This window comes from Hippocampus zosterae, chromosome 5 (genome assembly GCF_025434085.1).
Source record: "Hippocampus zosterae strain Florida chromosome 5, ASM2543408v3, whole genome shotgun sequence".
NCBI classification, from domain to species: domain Eukaryota; kingdom Metazoa; phylum Chordata; class Actinopteri; order Syngnathiformes; family Syngnathidae; genus Hippocampus; species Hippocampus zosterae.
The window spans coordinates 7911889-7928290 of NC_067455.1; the positions used below are offsets into that span (position 1 = coordinate 7911889).

At 42.5% G+C, this 16402-nt stretch overlaps 1 protein-coding gene and 1 long non-coding RNA gene across 7 annotated transcripts in view; both read right to left on the minus strand.

The window, feature by feature from the left end:
• znf385d (zinc finger protein 385D) overlaps positions 1-16402 on the minus strand; it is a 101360-nt gene that overhangs the window by 4372 nt on the left and 80586 nt on the right. For 4 of the 6 annotated variants that reach the window (XM_052066041.1, XM_052066042.1, XM_052066040.1 and 1 more), the window contains 4 exons: positions 9977-10108; positions 6966-7086; positions 456-764; positions 160-347 (listed from right to left, as the gene is read on the minus strand). In XM_052066041.1, coding sequence (XP_051922001.1) covers positions 160-347; positions 456-764; positions 6966-7086; positions 9977-10108 — 750 coding nt within the window. The remainder of the gene's footprint in view (positions 1-159; positions 348-455; positions 765-6965; positions 7087-9976; positions 10109-16402) is intronic. The other 2 variants (XM_052066038.1, XM_052066039.1) reach the window with 2 other exon arrangements.
• LOC127601066 (uncharacterized) lies at positions 11044-13074 on the minus strand. Its single transcript, XR_007962485.1, has 2 exons — positions 12937-13074; positions 11044-12752 (listed from the first exon to the last, which is right to left on the minus strand). It is a non-coding gene; the product is annotated as an uncharacterized LOC127601066 (long non-coding RNA).

Genomic DNA, 16402 nt, shown 5'->3' on the forward strand with positions numbered 1-16402 from the left:
ATAAAAAAAAACAACAAAAATCAAGATAATTTACACACTGTACTGTCAATATATACAGTACATCAACCTTGACAAAATTATTCACCAATACAATTGAGTAAAACTAGAATCCTGACAAAATATTAAGTACACGAAAAAGAGCATAGCTGAATCAATCACCTGCTTCAGCTGCGTCTCGGAGTTGACGTGCACGTCGCACGTCTCACAGTAAAACGTTTTGTTCTGCAGGCCCGTGGAAGCCTTGGACGAGGACGGCGGCGCCACTTTGCCTTTGATTCCCGGCCGTGGGAACGACTTGATGGAGCCCACGCCGCTGCGGGCCTCCAGCATAGTCTTGTGCTTGGTACCTTTTCATCGGCAACCAGAAAAATGCAATCATGTCACGTCACGATACCGTACGGCGTTCCCTCGCTGGAGCTAGAATCGAACCCATGACCTCCATTGGAATCTCGTACCGCTATTGTGAGCCTCCAGCTGCGACGGCGAGTTGACGGCCACCTTGCAGAGCGAGCAGTAGAGCAGGCGCCGAGCTTTCTCCTCCTCCGTTTCCGCGTCCTTCTCGGGTTCTTTGTCAGGGTCCAGATCCGGTTCGGGTTCTGAGGGCGAGTTGAGCTCAAACTCCGAGGTCACCTCCGGGGCATTGGTGACCGACGACAAGTTTCCGGCGTCGTCGGTCGGCGTCTCACGGGTCACTGTGGACTCTGATGGGATTGCCAGTCGGAGCGTGGAGGACAGCGGCGGAGGCACTGTGGTAGGAACCGCATCTGGAGAGACATCATCGGCGTTAAAGCTGATGATGGATGGACATTTGTGCATATTATGGCAAGTCACCAAAACTTTGCTTGCCAGTTGCGTCTTTGAAGGACCCCCAGAAATGTTGGCTACAAAACAAAACTGATTTTTGCGCATAGCTTCTTGAGACTTTGGTGCGGGGGGGGGGGGCTACTTTTGTTATTTATGCCTACCAAAATTCATGTTGCTCGGGGAACCTGACTTTGAGGGCTGGGTTTTCAAACAATGCCAAGGAGCTCTAGAAATAGCCATATTGATGCTAAAATGACTGCTTCAAACAAAAATTGCACGTTTTTTTGTGTAGTTTTGGGTGGGATTTCTTGAGACATTTTTGTCGATCTACTCATGATAGACATGCGTCCCGAATTTCATGTTGCGCTGTGAAACTGACTTCAGGGGCGAGCTACATTTTCCAACAATTTAAAGGCCAAAATTGACATGTCATTTTGAGACTCTTTTTTTTAAAATACTCCTAAAGACATACCTACCAAATTTCACATTGCTGAGTGAAACAGCATTTTGAGGCTGAATTTTCAAATAATTCTAAAATAACTCAGAAACGGCCCAATTGATGATGAAATCAATCCAACCAAGATGGCGGACTTCCTGTATCTTTTAAAGCGCTGCTGCTTGAGACTTTTTTTGTGGGTCTCCTCATGATAAACATGTCTTCCAAATTCAATGTTGCTGAATGTAAATGAAGTTGAAGGCATTCAGAGGAACCCTTGAAATGTTCTAATCTATGTTACATTGGCCGCTTCAAACCAAAATGGCGGATGGTAAGACTTTTTAATTTTTAATTAAAATTTTTTTTTTTTGCGGGTCTCCAAGTCATAGACGTTCCTACCGAACTTGATGATGTTATGTTACTTAGTGAATCCAGGGGCTGAATTTTCAAGGTGTTTCTGCTCTGATTGCTTTATAGTGCCCAGGACATGTTGTGTGTGTGACTTAACCCTTTGAGGGACAGCGGTTACTACAGTGGACAGCTTATCGTGTTTTCAGGTCACAGGGTGCATGAAAGGGACCAAGCAATAAATAAATCTTATATTCGGGAGGCAAACGGTCACCTCTTGACTTTATTTACAGTCAGCAGCTCAGAATGAACATGATTAATCAATCCCATTTATGGGATCCACACAAGCAACTTGCCAGAATAACAACAAAAACAAGTCAAGAGTGAGCGAAAGAAGAGAAAATCAATAGTGAAGTCAATGCAATTCAGTCAGTGTCATTTCAGTCCAAATAACATGACATACCTGAACAAGGTGGCTTTCTAGTTTAAAGAAAAACCCAGGAGGAATTGCAACAAGCAGACAAAAGGGAACGGAATGCAGTATGCTAATACGGGTCAGAATAATGCTAAACATGAGCCTCCTTGTATGACAAATATACAATTGTTTGACAATTAATAAAATTTTTAAAAAATCAATCAGATGACACTTGGCAGAAATAAGGGTTCATTTTTATCATGATGTTTCCGTGTTGTTTCATCGTTCCCAGTTTCCAAAATGTATTCACTTGAATGCAAGCGCCATAATAAAACGTTTCGCAATGTAAGAGTATGTTTGCAATTTTCATGATTAATGGTTTTCTAAAAATGACAATCAATAAATAAATAAACAAATAAATAAAAAGGTGTTCCGCCACAACAATTTTAACATTTTGCCTCAAAATCGATGCTAACACACGACGCAAAAAAAAATGCTTCTTTGTGTCTCACTGTGTATTATGCTGCCCCCCAGTGGACAAGGTGCACACACAAAAAAGAGGCAAACCTGTTAGCTTTTTGAAAAATTTAATTGGTGTATGTTTTTTTTTTTAAGTACATCATTATTAAGAGATATTTTTCTAATTAAACAAACAAAAAAAATTACTGGTGTCTTTTAGAAAAGCCGCAGAAAATAATTTAGATTACGTTGGCCGGTAGTATTTGGTACCCTTGACCCAACGGACGGAGAAGTCAATGGGCTATCGCTAATGGAGCTAACAACCGCCATCCATCTCAACACAGCGGACAGGAAAGGGAGCAAACGGAATAAGGCAAATGAAAAGTGAGACGACTCTAAAGCCGAGCGAGGACGAGGAGGAGGACGTCACGAGGTGAGAGCTCAGATAAGTGCACAGGACATTCATCCCGCCACCCCCACTCCTCCAAAGAAAAAAACAGCTATTCAATGGATGGAATGGAGGGATAGGTTCACAAAAAAGAACCTGAAAGAAAACTATTGTCTTCTTGAGAATCTTTTTTGTAGTATTACGAGAAATCTGCATTCATATTCCAAGGAAAATGATGTAATATGACAAAGAAAACAAATGTGCTGAGAAGAGTAATTGAGCAAGCGGCAACGGTTGAGAAAAATTGGGCCAAGGCGACAAAGAAGAGGATGGCGGCAACGCTCAACTCTTTTCTTCCTGTGTTCTTCCGCCATCACGCTTCCGGTGCGATGGCACGTGTCCCCCTGAGATGTGATTAGCTTTGTGGAGGAAGCCGGATGGATGAAAAGCTTCCCGTTAAAGCGGCCGGCGCTCATTACACGCCGTCACAACTTAAAAGCCCCAAATCCCTCGACGGCTCTTCGCTACCCTCTGGCGGAATATCGATAAGCTTCTTACACGGCCCGAGCACTCGTTCAATCTTTTGCCGTCTTCACGTTTTTTTTTTTTTTTGTCATAGTCATACACTTTTGTTTTTGATTCTAATTTCACCCCAGTGTGGCCAAATGAACCACGGCTAATTTCTTGTTGCAAAATCTGGCCCGCTTTGTGAAATCTCCAACAAGATCACCGGGAAGCTTCCAAAAATCATCTGCCGAGTGGCAGGATTCACATTAGGAGGAGGAGGAGGGGATGGCGGCGGGGAGTAAACACGCCAACGCTGAGGAACGCAAGGGAGGAAGGAAATGGAGATTGATGGATTAAGACGGAAGATGAGGATGGATGAAAGAGGAGGAATAAGAAGAAGAGGGTTGGAGGAAAAAAAACCTCATGGTAGATTCATATCTTGGGATGGGCGAGTACCGATACCACGAATCAGTATCAGACCGATACCGGCCTTATTTTAAGGTATTGGATTGCGATACTTTTCATTGTGTTAAAGCAGTGGTTCCCAACCCCGGGCCGCGGACCAATACCGGTCCGTGGGTCATTTGGCACCGGGCCGCACAGAAAGAATAAATAATTTACATTACTTCCATTCGTAATTGGTCGGTGTAATATTTTTTAACTGCTTGTAAAACAAGCCTTTTGGTAAGATATACATTTTTCGAAAAATTTTTTTGCCATTTCTTTCATGTTTTGTGTTGACAATTTTGACAATAATTTGGTCCTATTTTGTGATTTAGAAATTCTTAAAAAATGGATATTTGTTTTTTTTCACAGAAATGTTACCAAGAGATTTTTTTTAGGTTCTTTCTTGTACAACTGTGGTGGTTCTGAAATAAAGTTCAGAAACATCAATATACTTTACATTTCAAGACTTAAATGAAACACACGCACACACACACACACACACACACACACACACATACACACCTGCACACGCACACACAGTGAGTCCAGCTGTCCATTAGTCCTCACTCACATTAAGTTAATGGAGGAAGTAAAACGTTCGTAATGATTCCTCCATTAAATGATCAGCCTTATGTCCACGCATGAAGTGTTTTTATCCCACATTATTTCAAAATCATATCAATATAATAGCTGCAGTGGTTGCACCCACTTAAGTCAATGAGCTGTTCTTCTGGTTATTTCCCAAATAAATAAAAAAAATAAAACAACGTCAAATACAATATTCATATAAACAGATACAAAAAAACTGACATCTGCCCGGTGGCCAATTCCTTCTTGTGTATTAATATTTATTAGCAGGTGCCACCGGTGCATTGTGGGTAAAGCAGAGTCAGACAGGGCCAGGAATGCGCAGGTGTCTTTCAGGATGATTAATGAGCGCCACAGTGGCCAGGAAGGTCCCCTCGGCGCTGTTTTTTACGTGACAAGTTACCAATATCGCAATAAGAGAGTGTGTGTGCATGTGTTTTGCATGTAATGTGTTGTACGGCAACTGATGCAACATGAAAGTGACGTGACACGTGAGTTACGATTCACACAACAGCTGGGTCGAAAATAACCCCATTTGAGTCAAAAATGGATCGATAAGGTACTTGGGTCAATTGGACCCAACTTTCTGGATTTTGTAGAAAATGACCCAAGTCGTGGATCAGTCCATTTTTTAAAAAGTAAATTGGGTTATTTTTGAGTTGCATTACATGACACGGGTTTTCTTAACCCACTCACTCGGTAGCTGTTGCTTTTGACTTTGGGTTAATTTTAACCAAGGTTTTGTCAATTATTTTGACCTGGCAGATTGGGTTAAAGTTTGGATTCGGACGTGTTGAAGATATGAAGCTGGTTGCGAATGTTTATTTATTTTTGGACAGTTTTGTGTTCTGAAGTTGAAGTAAATTTAATGTGGCATTCTTTGAAAAAGTTGGATGGCTAAGTGGGTGACACTGACCCACCCAAGGATCACCCAAGGACACAAGGATCACGCATCTGGTGTAAAAACTGTGCCAGGCATACGCCAGTGATTTGCTGTGGCATCCCTGACAGGGGAAACTTGCTTCTTTTTCAAAAATGTTCTTAATTTTTTTATTTTAAATAAATTTCCACAGCTATACTGACCAGCTGGTTGCCTGTTTACTTGGCAGTTTAACTCATCATTATGGATAATTTTTACCCCCTGTTGGATAAAAATCTTGAACCATCATGCTAGGTCAAATCCACAATACTACAGGCTTGGCATAAATAAGCCAGCATTGGCTTGATCCCTTTTGGACCCAGTGCTGGGTTAGCTATTTCATCCATTTTGTGTTTATTAAGTGAGATACGTGACATGCAATTTATGTTATACACCAGATAGGTCACACACACAAATTCACACTGATAGTGGTGTTATTCAACCGTATCATGTGCCTTTTCCTTAATAATGGCTCTGTAGGTTGTTTTAAACTCTGCTGTTGGCTCGCAAGGCATATCAAAACATAGCCCAGCTTCCATGATCAAGTCCAGCGATTACAAATCCAGCTTTCTTTGATTCCTCTCAGATGCTGTGAGTCGCAGTTTTAAGTCGGTTACCCGGCGGGAATGGTGATGATATTGTCTTTTTCAGTGCTCTTGTTTTGTTTTGATTCTGACATCTGGTTGAGATCATTGGATTCAAGCACCCACCTGGCAGCGACGTCAGGTCTGTTAAATTGTTGGACCAGCACCAGAAAAAAAAAAAAGTAAGCAAAAGTTGGATCATGAAAGTGTTTGTATGCCTACAGACTCACATTCAATTAGCTAAGTTGAAAAAGCTAAGCTAATTCATAAATATGCAGTTAGAAGGTTCGCTACACATGTCAGCTCACAAAGTCACGAGACAAAGAAGCTAAATTATATGTGAGCTGTGTTAGGTCCCACACAAAGTGTGTTTACAAGTGTTACAACACACCCAAGGCCTCGTTAGATTACATGCTAACTAAGAGTTAGCTTACACACCGATTATGCGATGCGAAAAAGCTACGGTACAAGTAAACGAAATTATATGTGGGCTGTGTTAAGATACACGCAAGTTACATTACAAGCTAGCTAAATTTGCAAGCAAGTTGTGTTTCACGTCACTTAAGCTGTTATTGTTGTGTTGTATTGTTGTATTAAGAGTTACCTTGCGTCAAAGTTATAGTGTACCCAAGTTACATGATGGGAAAATTCTTTGTTACACGCGGGCAAGCTAAATTATGCACGAGTTCCGTTACGTTGCACACCAGTTTAATAGTTAGGTGACATGTGAGTTATGTTAGTTTACGTGCAAATGGCAAATTATGTCACAAGCCAGCTGAGTTGCGCAACAGTCGTCCTAGATTGCACGCCGGTTACGTTACATTCGAATACGTTTGGTTACATGCGACTCATGTGACACGCGAGCTATGTTCCAGGCCAGCGAAATTACGTGTTGCTTGTGTTGATTAAATATTCAACATTCACAGAGCCAAACTTTTGGGGGGCATAAAAAGTCATTGCTCTTGTCTGACATCATTTTGGGATTAGAAGGCCACCGCAGTCATCGCAGAACCACGTCAGCAAAATGTTACCGAGTGAAATCACAAAAAGAGGAGGAGCTTTCCACCAACCTTTCCTGTCTGTTCTGGGCTCCTTGGCGAGCGGTGTTCCTTTGAGCTTGCTTTTGGGAGTGTCCCGGGCTTTTAGCTTCCTGGCATGCTTGGTGCCCTTGTAGTGGGCCAACGCTTGGTTCTGCCAGGAGAACAAACAGCAGGCTGGATTGAATCCGGGGAATGGTATGAAATGAAACCTGAAAAAGCCGGCGAGCGCAGGGGCGAGCGAAGCAGTTTAGAGCTAATTAGTCCCGGCCACAAAGCGCTAAGGTTTGATTTTCCCTCTGCCAGTTTTGAACACATCTTACGGGGTGATTCACCGACCCCTTTCAGACTATTTGTCTTGCTTTTATGGTCCAACGAGTGTCTTATTCACTTGGAAAGAGCAGATTTATGTGATTGTTTTTTAGTAACCAATGCCAATCTTTTGTCACTTTTGTTCACATTTCAACATTTTTCTTTCCCAACTCTAAAATCCTGCTAATAAATTTTCAATGGATCCAAAGAAGCGCGAGACAAACTGTGAGATCTCGGGTGGTTTTAACCCTGTAATAAGACACCGCCAATAAAAAAACAAACCCAAACAATAAAAACAAATATTTCACAGCTAAATAGTGTTGGATTTGCCCACCAATGAATCATTACGGCTATTAGTAACTAAATGTAATTCAGTAAATAAATGTAGGCGGCCCGGTATCCAGTGGTTAGCACGTCGGCTTCACAGTGCAGAGGTACCGGGTTCGATTCCAGCTCTGGCCTCCCTGTGTGGAGTTTGCATGTTCTCCCCGGGCCTGCGTGGGTTTTCTCCGGGTGCTCCGGTTTCCTCCCACATTCCAAAAACATGCATGGCAGGCTGATTGAACACTCAAAATTGTCCCTAGGTGTGAGTGTGAGTGCGAATGGTTGTTTGTTTCTGTGTGCCCTGCGATTGGCTGGCGACCGATTCAGGGTGTCCCCCGCCTACTGCCCGAAGACAGCTGGGATAGGCTCCAGCACCCCCCGCGACCCTAGTGAGGATCAAGCGGCTCGGAAGATGAATGAATGAATGAATAAATAAATGTAATTAAAATAATAATTTAAAAAACGATTAGTAGTCATTTTTAAAACATATGCAATAGATACATCAGAAATGTATTGTATTTTTCCCCTTTTTTGTTCAATTGACATTAAAAGGGCATACACAAAGTAAAGAAGAAGGAAGTTTCTTTTTCACCCCTCCCCCCAAAAACATACAACAACCCGTTATGGATCAACATTCTAAATTTTTCCTTGTTATAAGTGATTGCATCTGTATTTTATCCTTTTTGTAAATAACAACATTTTTTCCTGCTGGACTTATTCATCTTAAAATTATACCCTTACATTACAGAATGCATTTCCATACTTATTTAACATAAACAGAGAGAGATTGTAAAAAATAAAAGAAAAGAAAAGATATTTGCAGACTTTCACAATTCGTGGTCAGGTCCGTAAAGTCATCCATTCAACCGTGATCAATCATGAATATTACAACAAAATACAATTTCTTTCATTTTCACTCATGATTGAGGTTGTGAGTTCAGGAAGGTCACCAGATAACACGCAAGGGCCATGCTTGCCTCCAGCCACATGCAAGCTCCCTTTGAGACACGATGGAAACAAACACGCTTGTCACATCACACAATGGCTAATTTTCTGCTAGAAAGTTTCGCCCGAAACACCCGTGGGGATAATTGTGGCCTTCCGACCCTTGTTGCCACAGCAACAAAAAACTTTTATTCACAAGCACGCAACAAGAAACAAAGAATCTACTTTTATGGTATTTATACACATCGTCTGTGTGTGTGTGTGTCGTGAATGTGTTTGCTGATCAATAAAACATTTGAATTGCATTAGTCCTACTTGATCCTATACATTCTAAATCAGGCGGTATAAACCGCACAAGTGAAAGTGCTGTGTCAGCACCGACACATCCATGCTGAATATCTAGTCCCACGTTCTAACGCTTGATCACAATTTATTTTTCCGCGCCCACTTAACCACCTTTTCGGACACATGAAAATCGTCGCGTTAGTTGGTTGCAGTTGTTAAAAATAATTCCTTTCACAAGTCCCAATTAACGTGCCATGTGTGTTGAAGTAGCAAGATTTTGAAGGTTCCAATTACTGACATCGACGCTAATGTCCTTTAGCTTCTCTACGGCGTTTCACATTGTAGGTTAGCATTAAGCTAGCAGACCTTGGTATGGTTGAACATTTTGGTGTTTAAATACCTAATGTTTAATCGTCTTTGGCTTTATGTTTCCAGAGATGCCACAATACTATTTCTACAGTACACAAAGCAATGGTCTGTCTAAATGAAACTCCTCCCCATGTATTCACATAATTTCTTGGTACCAAGATGCCACAACATGGCACCAAAGCAGTTCCTTTATTTTCGTTAGGACTTTAAACCGAGCACAATAACAGGAAGTTCATTTTTCAGCAACAGAGACTCGGTTCCCCAAATAAGTCAACAAATAGGTGAATTTGCAAGGGAACATTGTATCTGTTAGCATTAAGCTAGCAGACTTTTGTTTGAGAAAATCAGATGATTTGGTTGTGTTCAACCAAATTTGGTGTTGAGATACACAATGTTTCATGCACTTTTTATTTTACATGTCCGTTTCAGAGCAAATATTTCCAGAGGGTGAAAAATAAAACAGCTTGCAGCAAGCATGTTTCAACTCTTATTGAAGAACTGTGCAAGTGAATTATTTTTTTTGTTCCCTCCAAGAGTTTTCATCCGATAGTCTTCCATTTCGAGCGCGAAGGAATTCTTGAAAAAGTGTGTCTTGAAAAGCTTAAATATGTATAGAATAAAAATGCTGATGAGGGGTAAAAAATACAGAGAAAACATCTCTATATTGTCTATTTTTTTTTCCAAAATGGACGACTTCCTGTTTCTTAACTTCACGCATCTTTTGAGGCGAATTTTTTGAATTGATTTGAGGCTGCCGTGTAAAATCAACATTTAAAAAAAAATTTTGCCACTGAGCCTACAAGCCCTACCAGGTGTACCTGCGAATTGAACCTCAGGCGGCAAACTCCACAGGAAACGTGCCTCCTCTTTGGGGCAGCGGCAGTAGCAGCGGGCAGGAGGCCCAGCGTGTGATGGAGGACGGCCTTCTGCACCGGGTCCATCTGTGGAGGTACCACAATTGGGGAGGGACGTATTAAGAGTGACGTTGCATGCAAGTTAACTTTTTCTGAATTGAGACCTAAGGTAAATTACAAGCTGGCAACATTACACGCGAGTCAGTTACGCAAGTAACAGTGGTGTCAAAGTGCCCCTCGGGTTCTCATTGAGAACATTACGTGACCAAACTCAAAATAGGTAAGCTGTGACGTTCGTGATCCGACCCCAAGGGCACTTTAAAGTGAATTTCAATCAACAAAAGGGGAGGTGCTGCATAAAATGTCAGCCTCCTTGGGTGGCTGAAAATGGGTGGAATTAGCAGCTTAGCCAGAACACCGTGCTTAGATTATTGGGGGTAAATCGAACATATTATTCCAAAGAAAAGGGCCTCATTTTGTGTAAGTTTCGTGCAAAGTGCATTATCATACGCGCAGGGAGAAATTGGAGGGTGCGCCACTGTGGGAGTGAACACAGCCGACTTTACTCCTGTCCATTTGAAGCGGCTCCCCTCAGTCATTTTAAATGTACTGCAGGTGAGACGCGTGGTCTACATAATGGAGATTGGCGTGTGTAAAGTACGTTTATAAAGAACTGCAAAATGTCCACTTGCGGATCAGGTGAAGTCTGCGATTGTGCGTCTGTGTTTGACAAGTCTCCCCAACACATACACAAGTTGTTCACCCAAGGTGTTGGGTTCGCGTGGCTAACTAACAGCATGTGTGGCAATATTTGACGAGAAATGACATTGCTCACACCGTCACTCGCAAAATATGAAAGTCGATCCTGAACTGCAACAAAAGCAAAGGTCTTATTTACCTTTCTCCTATGCTCACTGACAAGCAGCCATATATCCTCAGTCTCCACTAAATGCTCACTCGTAACAGTAAAAAGACGATTTACTGTAGCATCTGCTTACACATGGACACAGACACATGCCAAGTTACATCAATAATCTCTTTATTGTAAAAAATGAACGGGTAATGTACAAAACAGAACGTCCAAGTGATGCTTCACCCCCCCCCCCCCCCCCGCCCCCCCTGCATCTGCTAAAATCTGCTGACTCACAGATACATTTGGGGTCAAAAGACAGTCAGATTGTAAGACTCTTGCAACAATCCACGTAACACAGATGGTTTTATTGTAAACCATTTCCACATTTACTTTTTGAAACATTGATATTTTTCCTATACACTGCAGAAACTAGCGACGCTGAAGTTTATCAAAGTAAAAATTCACAATTTGTGTAATGTGTCAACAAGTTTTCAGCAGCGGTATGATCCTTTTTTTTTAAAGACAAAGTCACCATAACATTAATTACTAATTAAATGCTGTCTTGAGAGCTTACAGCCACCGAAGAGAGTTAGCATGTCTGCACTTGAAGCTAAAGCAAATAACTAGCTAACAAGCTCACTGGCATGGCTAACATCAGTTAATCTTTGACGTTTGACGTTATTTCACAGAGCGTAGAAGAGGAGAGAAGAAGCGACTTTAATGTGTAAAAATGTACAGATTAGAGATTTACAACCTAAATTCACAGCTAGCGCGAATCCTTGCTAGCATTCTTTGAATAACTGGCCTGTCAGCAGACATCTGCCAGACAGTACGGCACCAGGGACTGTTTAGGTTTTCGCTCAGAAAGGTCAGTCATTAGTAGGTCATAGGTTAGTGACCTGCCGCGACACAGCTAACTAAATGTCCAGCTTCCTGACTCTGGCAAAGCTACAGAGACAAGACTGACGGTCGGAGGGTCTGCGGAGCAAGAGGACAATTTTGCAGATGAACACTTTCTTGCACCCTGCATCCTGAGAACATGATAAAATGTCCATTTTAGTAACCATTGTCCCTGAAAAGGGTTAATTAAACAGTAATATTCATACTTGAAGTAGGCCAAATTTTCTCTTGACGTTTACGAGATTCCCTCAAACATTTCAAAACGATTCATTGAACAGCTGCAATTGCGGTACTGAGAAATGGCAACATTTCTGCTCACGGTTTATCAAAGCGACGGCAGTTACTGTCACATTTCTGTGCACTTGCCGTACTATTCACGAGCGACGACCAGCTTGTGTTCGTATCGCTGAGACTTCAGACTTGCAGCTTTCGCCTCAAAACTTTGTAAGGGGAGGGCTCCTTTTGTGCGCGTAAATGTGCGCGCGCGTGTGTGTGTGTGAGAAACACGGAGTTGGCGGCGTGCGCTGGCAGCTCGGCATACTGGGACAGCTGAGCTGTGGAAAGGCAGCGGCAGTGAGAAACATCTGGGCTGTCACAGAGCAGGATGACCTGCTGTTAGAAACACGCGCTGGCCTGCAAACACCTTTTTTTTTTCTTCTTTTTACTCTTTTCAAAAGTGCAGCATCAGGACCGACTCAGGAACATCCTTCATCTTTCAATTGATGGCAACTGTCAATATTCTTCCTCTGTAGCCCCGTTGCAGATGTTTCATTCCCTGCCTTCGATGATTTTCTGTAAATTCGTGTTCATAAATAAGCCTCTTATTTCTTTTTTTTCAGAAGGCTCTTTTAAAAGCCAACATCAAACTTGAAACCCTAACCATGTTTGAAACAACCCAAACACCGTCCAGACAGACAGCTCCTGTCTTGAAACCCCAACTTTAGCTAAAAACCTTACTTTTAAACTTTAGTTTAGAACCTTAATCCTATCTTGAACGCAAACCGATGACTTGTAACCCTAGTTTGAAATCCCAACTATGGATTTGAAGCGTAAACCTGAATCCTATCTGGAATTCCTACCCCAGTCTTGAAACCCAAATTTGAACCCTAATCGTAACTTGAAACTGTAAACATAGCCAAAAACCGTAACTTTAGTTTAGAACCTTAATCCTATCTTGAACGCAAACCGATGACTTGTAACCCTAGTTTGAAATCCTAACTATGGATTTGTAGCGTAAACCTGAATCCTATCTGGAATTCCTACCCCAGTCTTGAAACCCCAATTTGAACCCTAATCCTAACTTGAAACTGTAAACATAGCCAAAAACCGTATTTGAAGATGGTAATTGGTGCTTGAAGCCCTAACCCAGGCTTGAAAACCCAGTTCACACTAATTTGAAACTCTAATCCTGGTTTGAAACTTTACTTTGACACCCTAACACTGGCTGGAAACCTCACTTTAGAACTGTAGTTTAAAACACTAATTGAAATCCTACTTTGAAACCCAAAGCCTGTCTTGAAGCGCTAGTTCGACACCCTGAGCTTGTCTTCAAATACTAATTTGAAACCCTAACCCTGACTCGAATCTGTCATTTGAAACCCTTATTCTGTTTTAAGACCCTAACCCTACCTATTCACCTGACTTAAACCTTACGTGTTTGGTCTCAGCATCCGACACCCACGCCGAGTGGCACGAGGGACTCGCCACAGCCCACACGCTTTGGGACGCTCGTGTCCCAGACGCAGCTGTCAATCATCCTGATGAGCTGCGTACGTCCACGCAGTCTCCGGCACAAACAACGTTTGGGATGTGATGTCATTCACGGTACTTGGGCGATGACACAGAACACAACTGCGACAAAACGATACCATTTGACTTCAATTCTGGGATGACACACTCTATGATGATATGATAAAACACAGTGTACCTTCATTCCAATTCAATCAATCCATCAGATTCACTGCAATTATGATTGTGAGGCACTGCTGTTACAAAGTGAAAGCATGCAATTCACTCCAGTCGTGATGAGATGTGAGTCACTCTAATTTCGATTCAGTAGGTGGGATGCGCTTCGATTACGATACAATTTGCTTCAATGCTATCATTACATGTGCAACGCAATGCCGTCCAATTCACTCCAGTTGCAAAGAAGTTGGTTTCACTACATTTACGATTCAATCGCAACGTCCCTTCATTCATTTTCTCATGCGCATCTCCTCACGAAGGTCACGGGATGTGCTGGAGCCTATCCCAGCTCTCTTTGGGCAGTAGGCGGGGCCCACCCTGAACCGTTTGCCAGCCAATCGCAGAGCACACATAGACGAACAACCATCTGCGCCTCCACTCACACCTCAAGACAAATTTAGTGTGCTCCGTTAATGTGGGAGGAATCGGGAGTACCCAGAGAAAACCCACTCAGGCATGGGGAGAAAATGCCAACTCCACACAGGAGGTCTGAAGTCGGAATCGAACTCTGCACCTCTACACCATAAGGAGATTATTTGTGAGGATGTCCGCGTCACAGTACAGAGTTGATTCCGGGTTCAGCCTTCCTGTGTGGAGTTGGCATGTTCTCCTTGTGCCTGCGTGGGTTTTCTCCGGGTACTCCCGTTTCCTCCCGCATTCCAAGAACATGCGTGGCAGGTTAATGGAACACTCAAGGTGTGAGTGTGACCGCGGATGGTTGTTCGTCCCTGTGATTGGATGGCGACCAGTTCAGGGTGTACCCCGCCTACTGCCCTAAGACAACTGGGATAGGCTCCAGCATGCCCCACGAACCTAGTGAAAATAAGCGGATCTGGAAATGGATGGACAAAGCAGTAGGTTGGATTCACTGTAATTACGATTGAGATCCGATTTGCTTCAAATATAAAGCCATCGATACGATTCGGCCCAATTACAATCCGCGACACTGCAATTCGAACACGTTGCGACGCAGTGAAAACAATTTACTCCAACTACAATGCGGTAGATACAAATCGCTCCGATTCTGATACAGGGAGATACGATTTTCCCCATTACGATGTGATACGCGGCAATGACGATGCAAAGAGTAACGACGATGCAGTAGAAATGATTCCGATTGATTGCGATTTCAAATGAGCAGATATGAACCACTCCAGTGACGATCAGTGTTTGACCCTGTTCAGTTGCAATGAGATACGAAAGGATTTAACCTCAACAGAAATCGGTTTAGACACGGCATTTTGAAAGCTCGACAAAATGGCGACAGGAACACACAGTGCGCGCCGATGCAGACAAGAGAACACAACAGTAAGTCACGTATGCAAACACGCGTTTTTACACAGATCCGACAGTCAAGAAAAGTCTTCCTGTGGGCTCGTCACGTCAGGGGAGAGAAAATGGCAGAATGTGGACGACGATCTCATTTGGCGCACTTCATGTGACAACCGGTCCAACACGGCGGGAAAACGTGACGGGAAAAACACGACGGTGACGACAACGTCTGGCTTTCCCGCAATGAGGATTGCCAGAAAAGGCGACAACAAGCAGTGATCTTTTCAAATCAATGACGTGACATTTACTGCTGCACTGTCGGCGATCAATAAAATCTCAAAGCACGGGAAACAAGTGAAGAGTGTTTGAGTTTGGATCTGGTTGATCAAGACGGACTTTGATGGTTTGTGTTTTTAATAATACGCCGCTAGCAATCATACGTTGGTCCAACTTGAAATTTGATGCATTCAAACTGCGAACATTTTTGTTGTTGTTTTGTAATTTGAAACCCTCCCTCTGACATGAAACCCGAATTTGAAATCCAAACCCCCGTTTTAATGACTAAAACCTGCCTTCATTTGAAAAGCCGAACCCCCGCCGGAATCACCGCAAGCTCCGTCCGCACCTCCGGGCTATTGTTGGCTTGAAAGCTGACGTGACTTTGGCTCCTTGCGGAGACTTTAAATCACGTTGACTGCGTGGCTTGGCGGCAGCGAGATAAAATACAAAATACAAATCCGAGGCATTGACCCAAGCTTGATACCAGCTCTTCAGCCAGCTCAAATCCAATCTTCAAGCCAATCTGTTGAGTCAAAATAAGTAACCCAACTAGGGCTACAATTAGTGAATATTTCATCATTCGATTAATCCGTTGATCGGTTGGTCGATAAATTGATGAATCAGATAGTTTAAAAAAATGAATAAATTGTCTTCCACCCCAAGATTAAAACAACGGGGCATTATTTCAAACAGACAGCGCAGAAAATGAATTAGCATAAAATGAATCACAATTCAGTCAATTGTTTGGTTTGTAACATGCCAGAAAATGGGCAAAAAAAGGTGATCATTTTTTTAAAGTCAAAGCAGATGTTTGCAAATATTTTGTTTTGATTCAACACAAAAATAATCAGGCCTGCGTCATCCATATGTGTCGTTATGATTGACAACTGGGATAGTACATCTACTCCCTTGCTGAAGTCCATCGGACAAAGAAAAAAAAAATGTTTTAAAACCTCAACGTGGAGTTCACTGGAGCGTTTCCCACCAAAGTGCAATGTCAGGCAAGGCTTATAAATCCTCATCTGTTAGTCCGCTGGCTGGACTTCGATCGTGTTTTTTAATTTTTTTTCACCCCGCAAAATTCCCCTTTAGGTTAATTTCTAATCTATCAT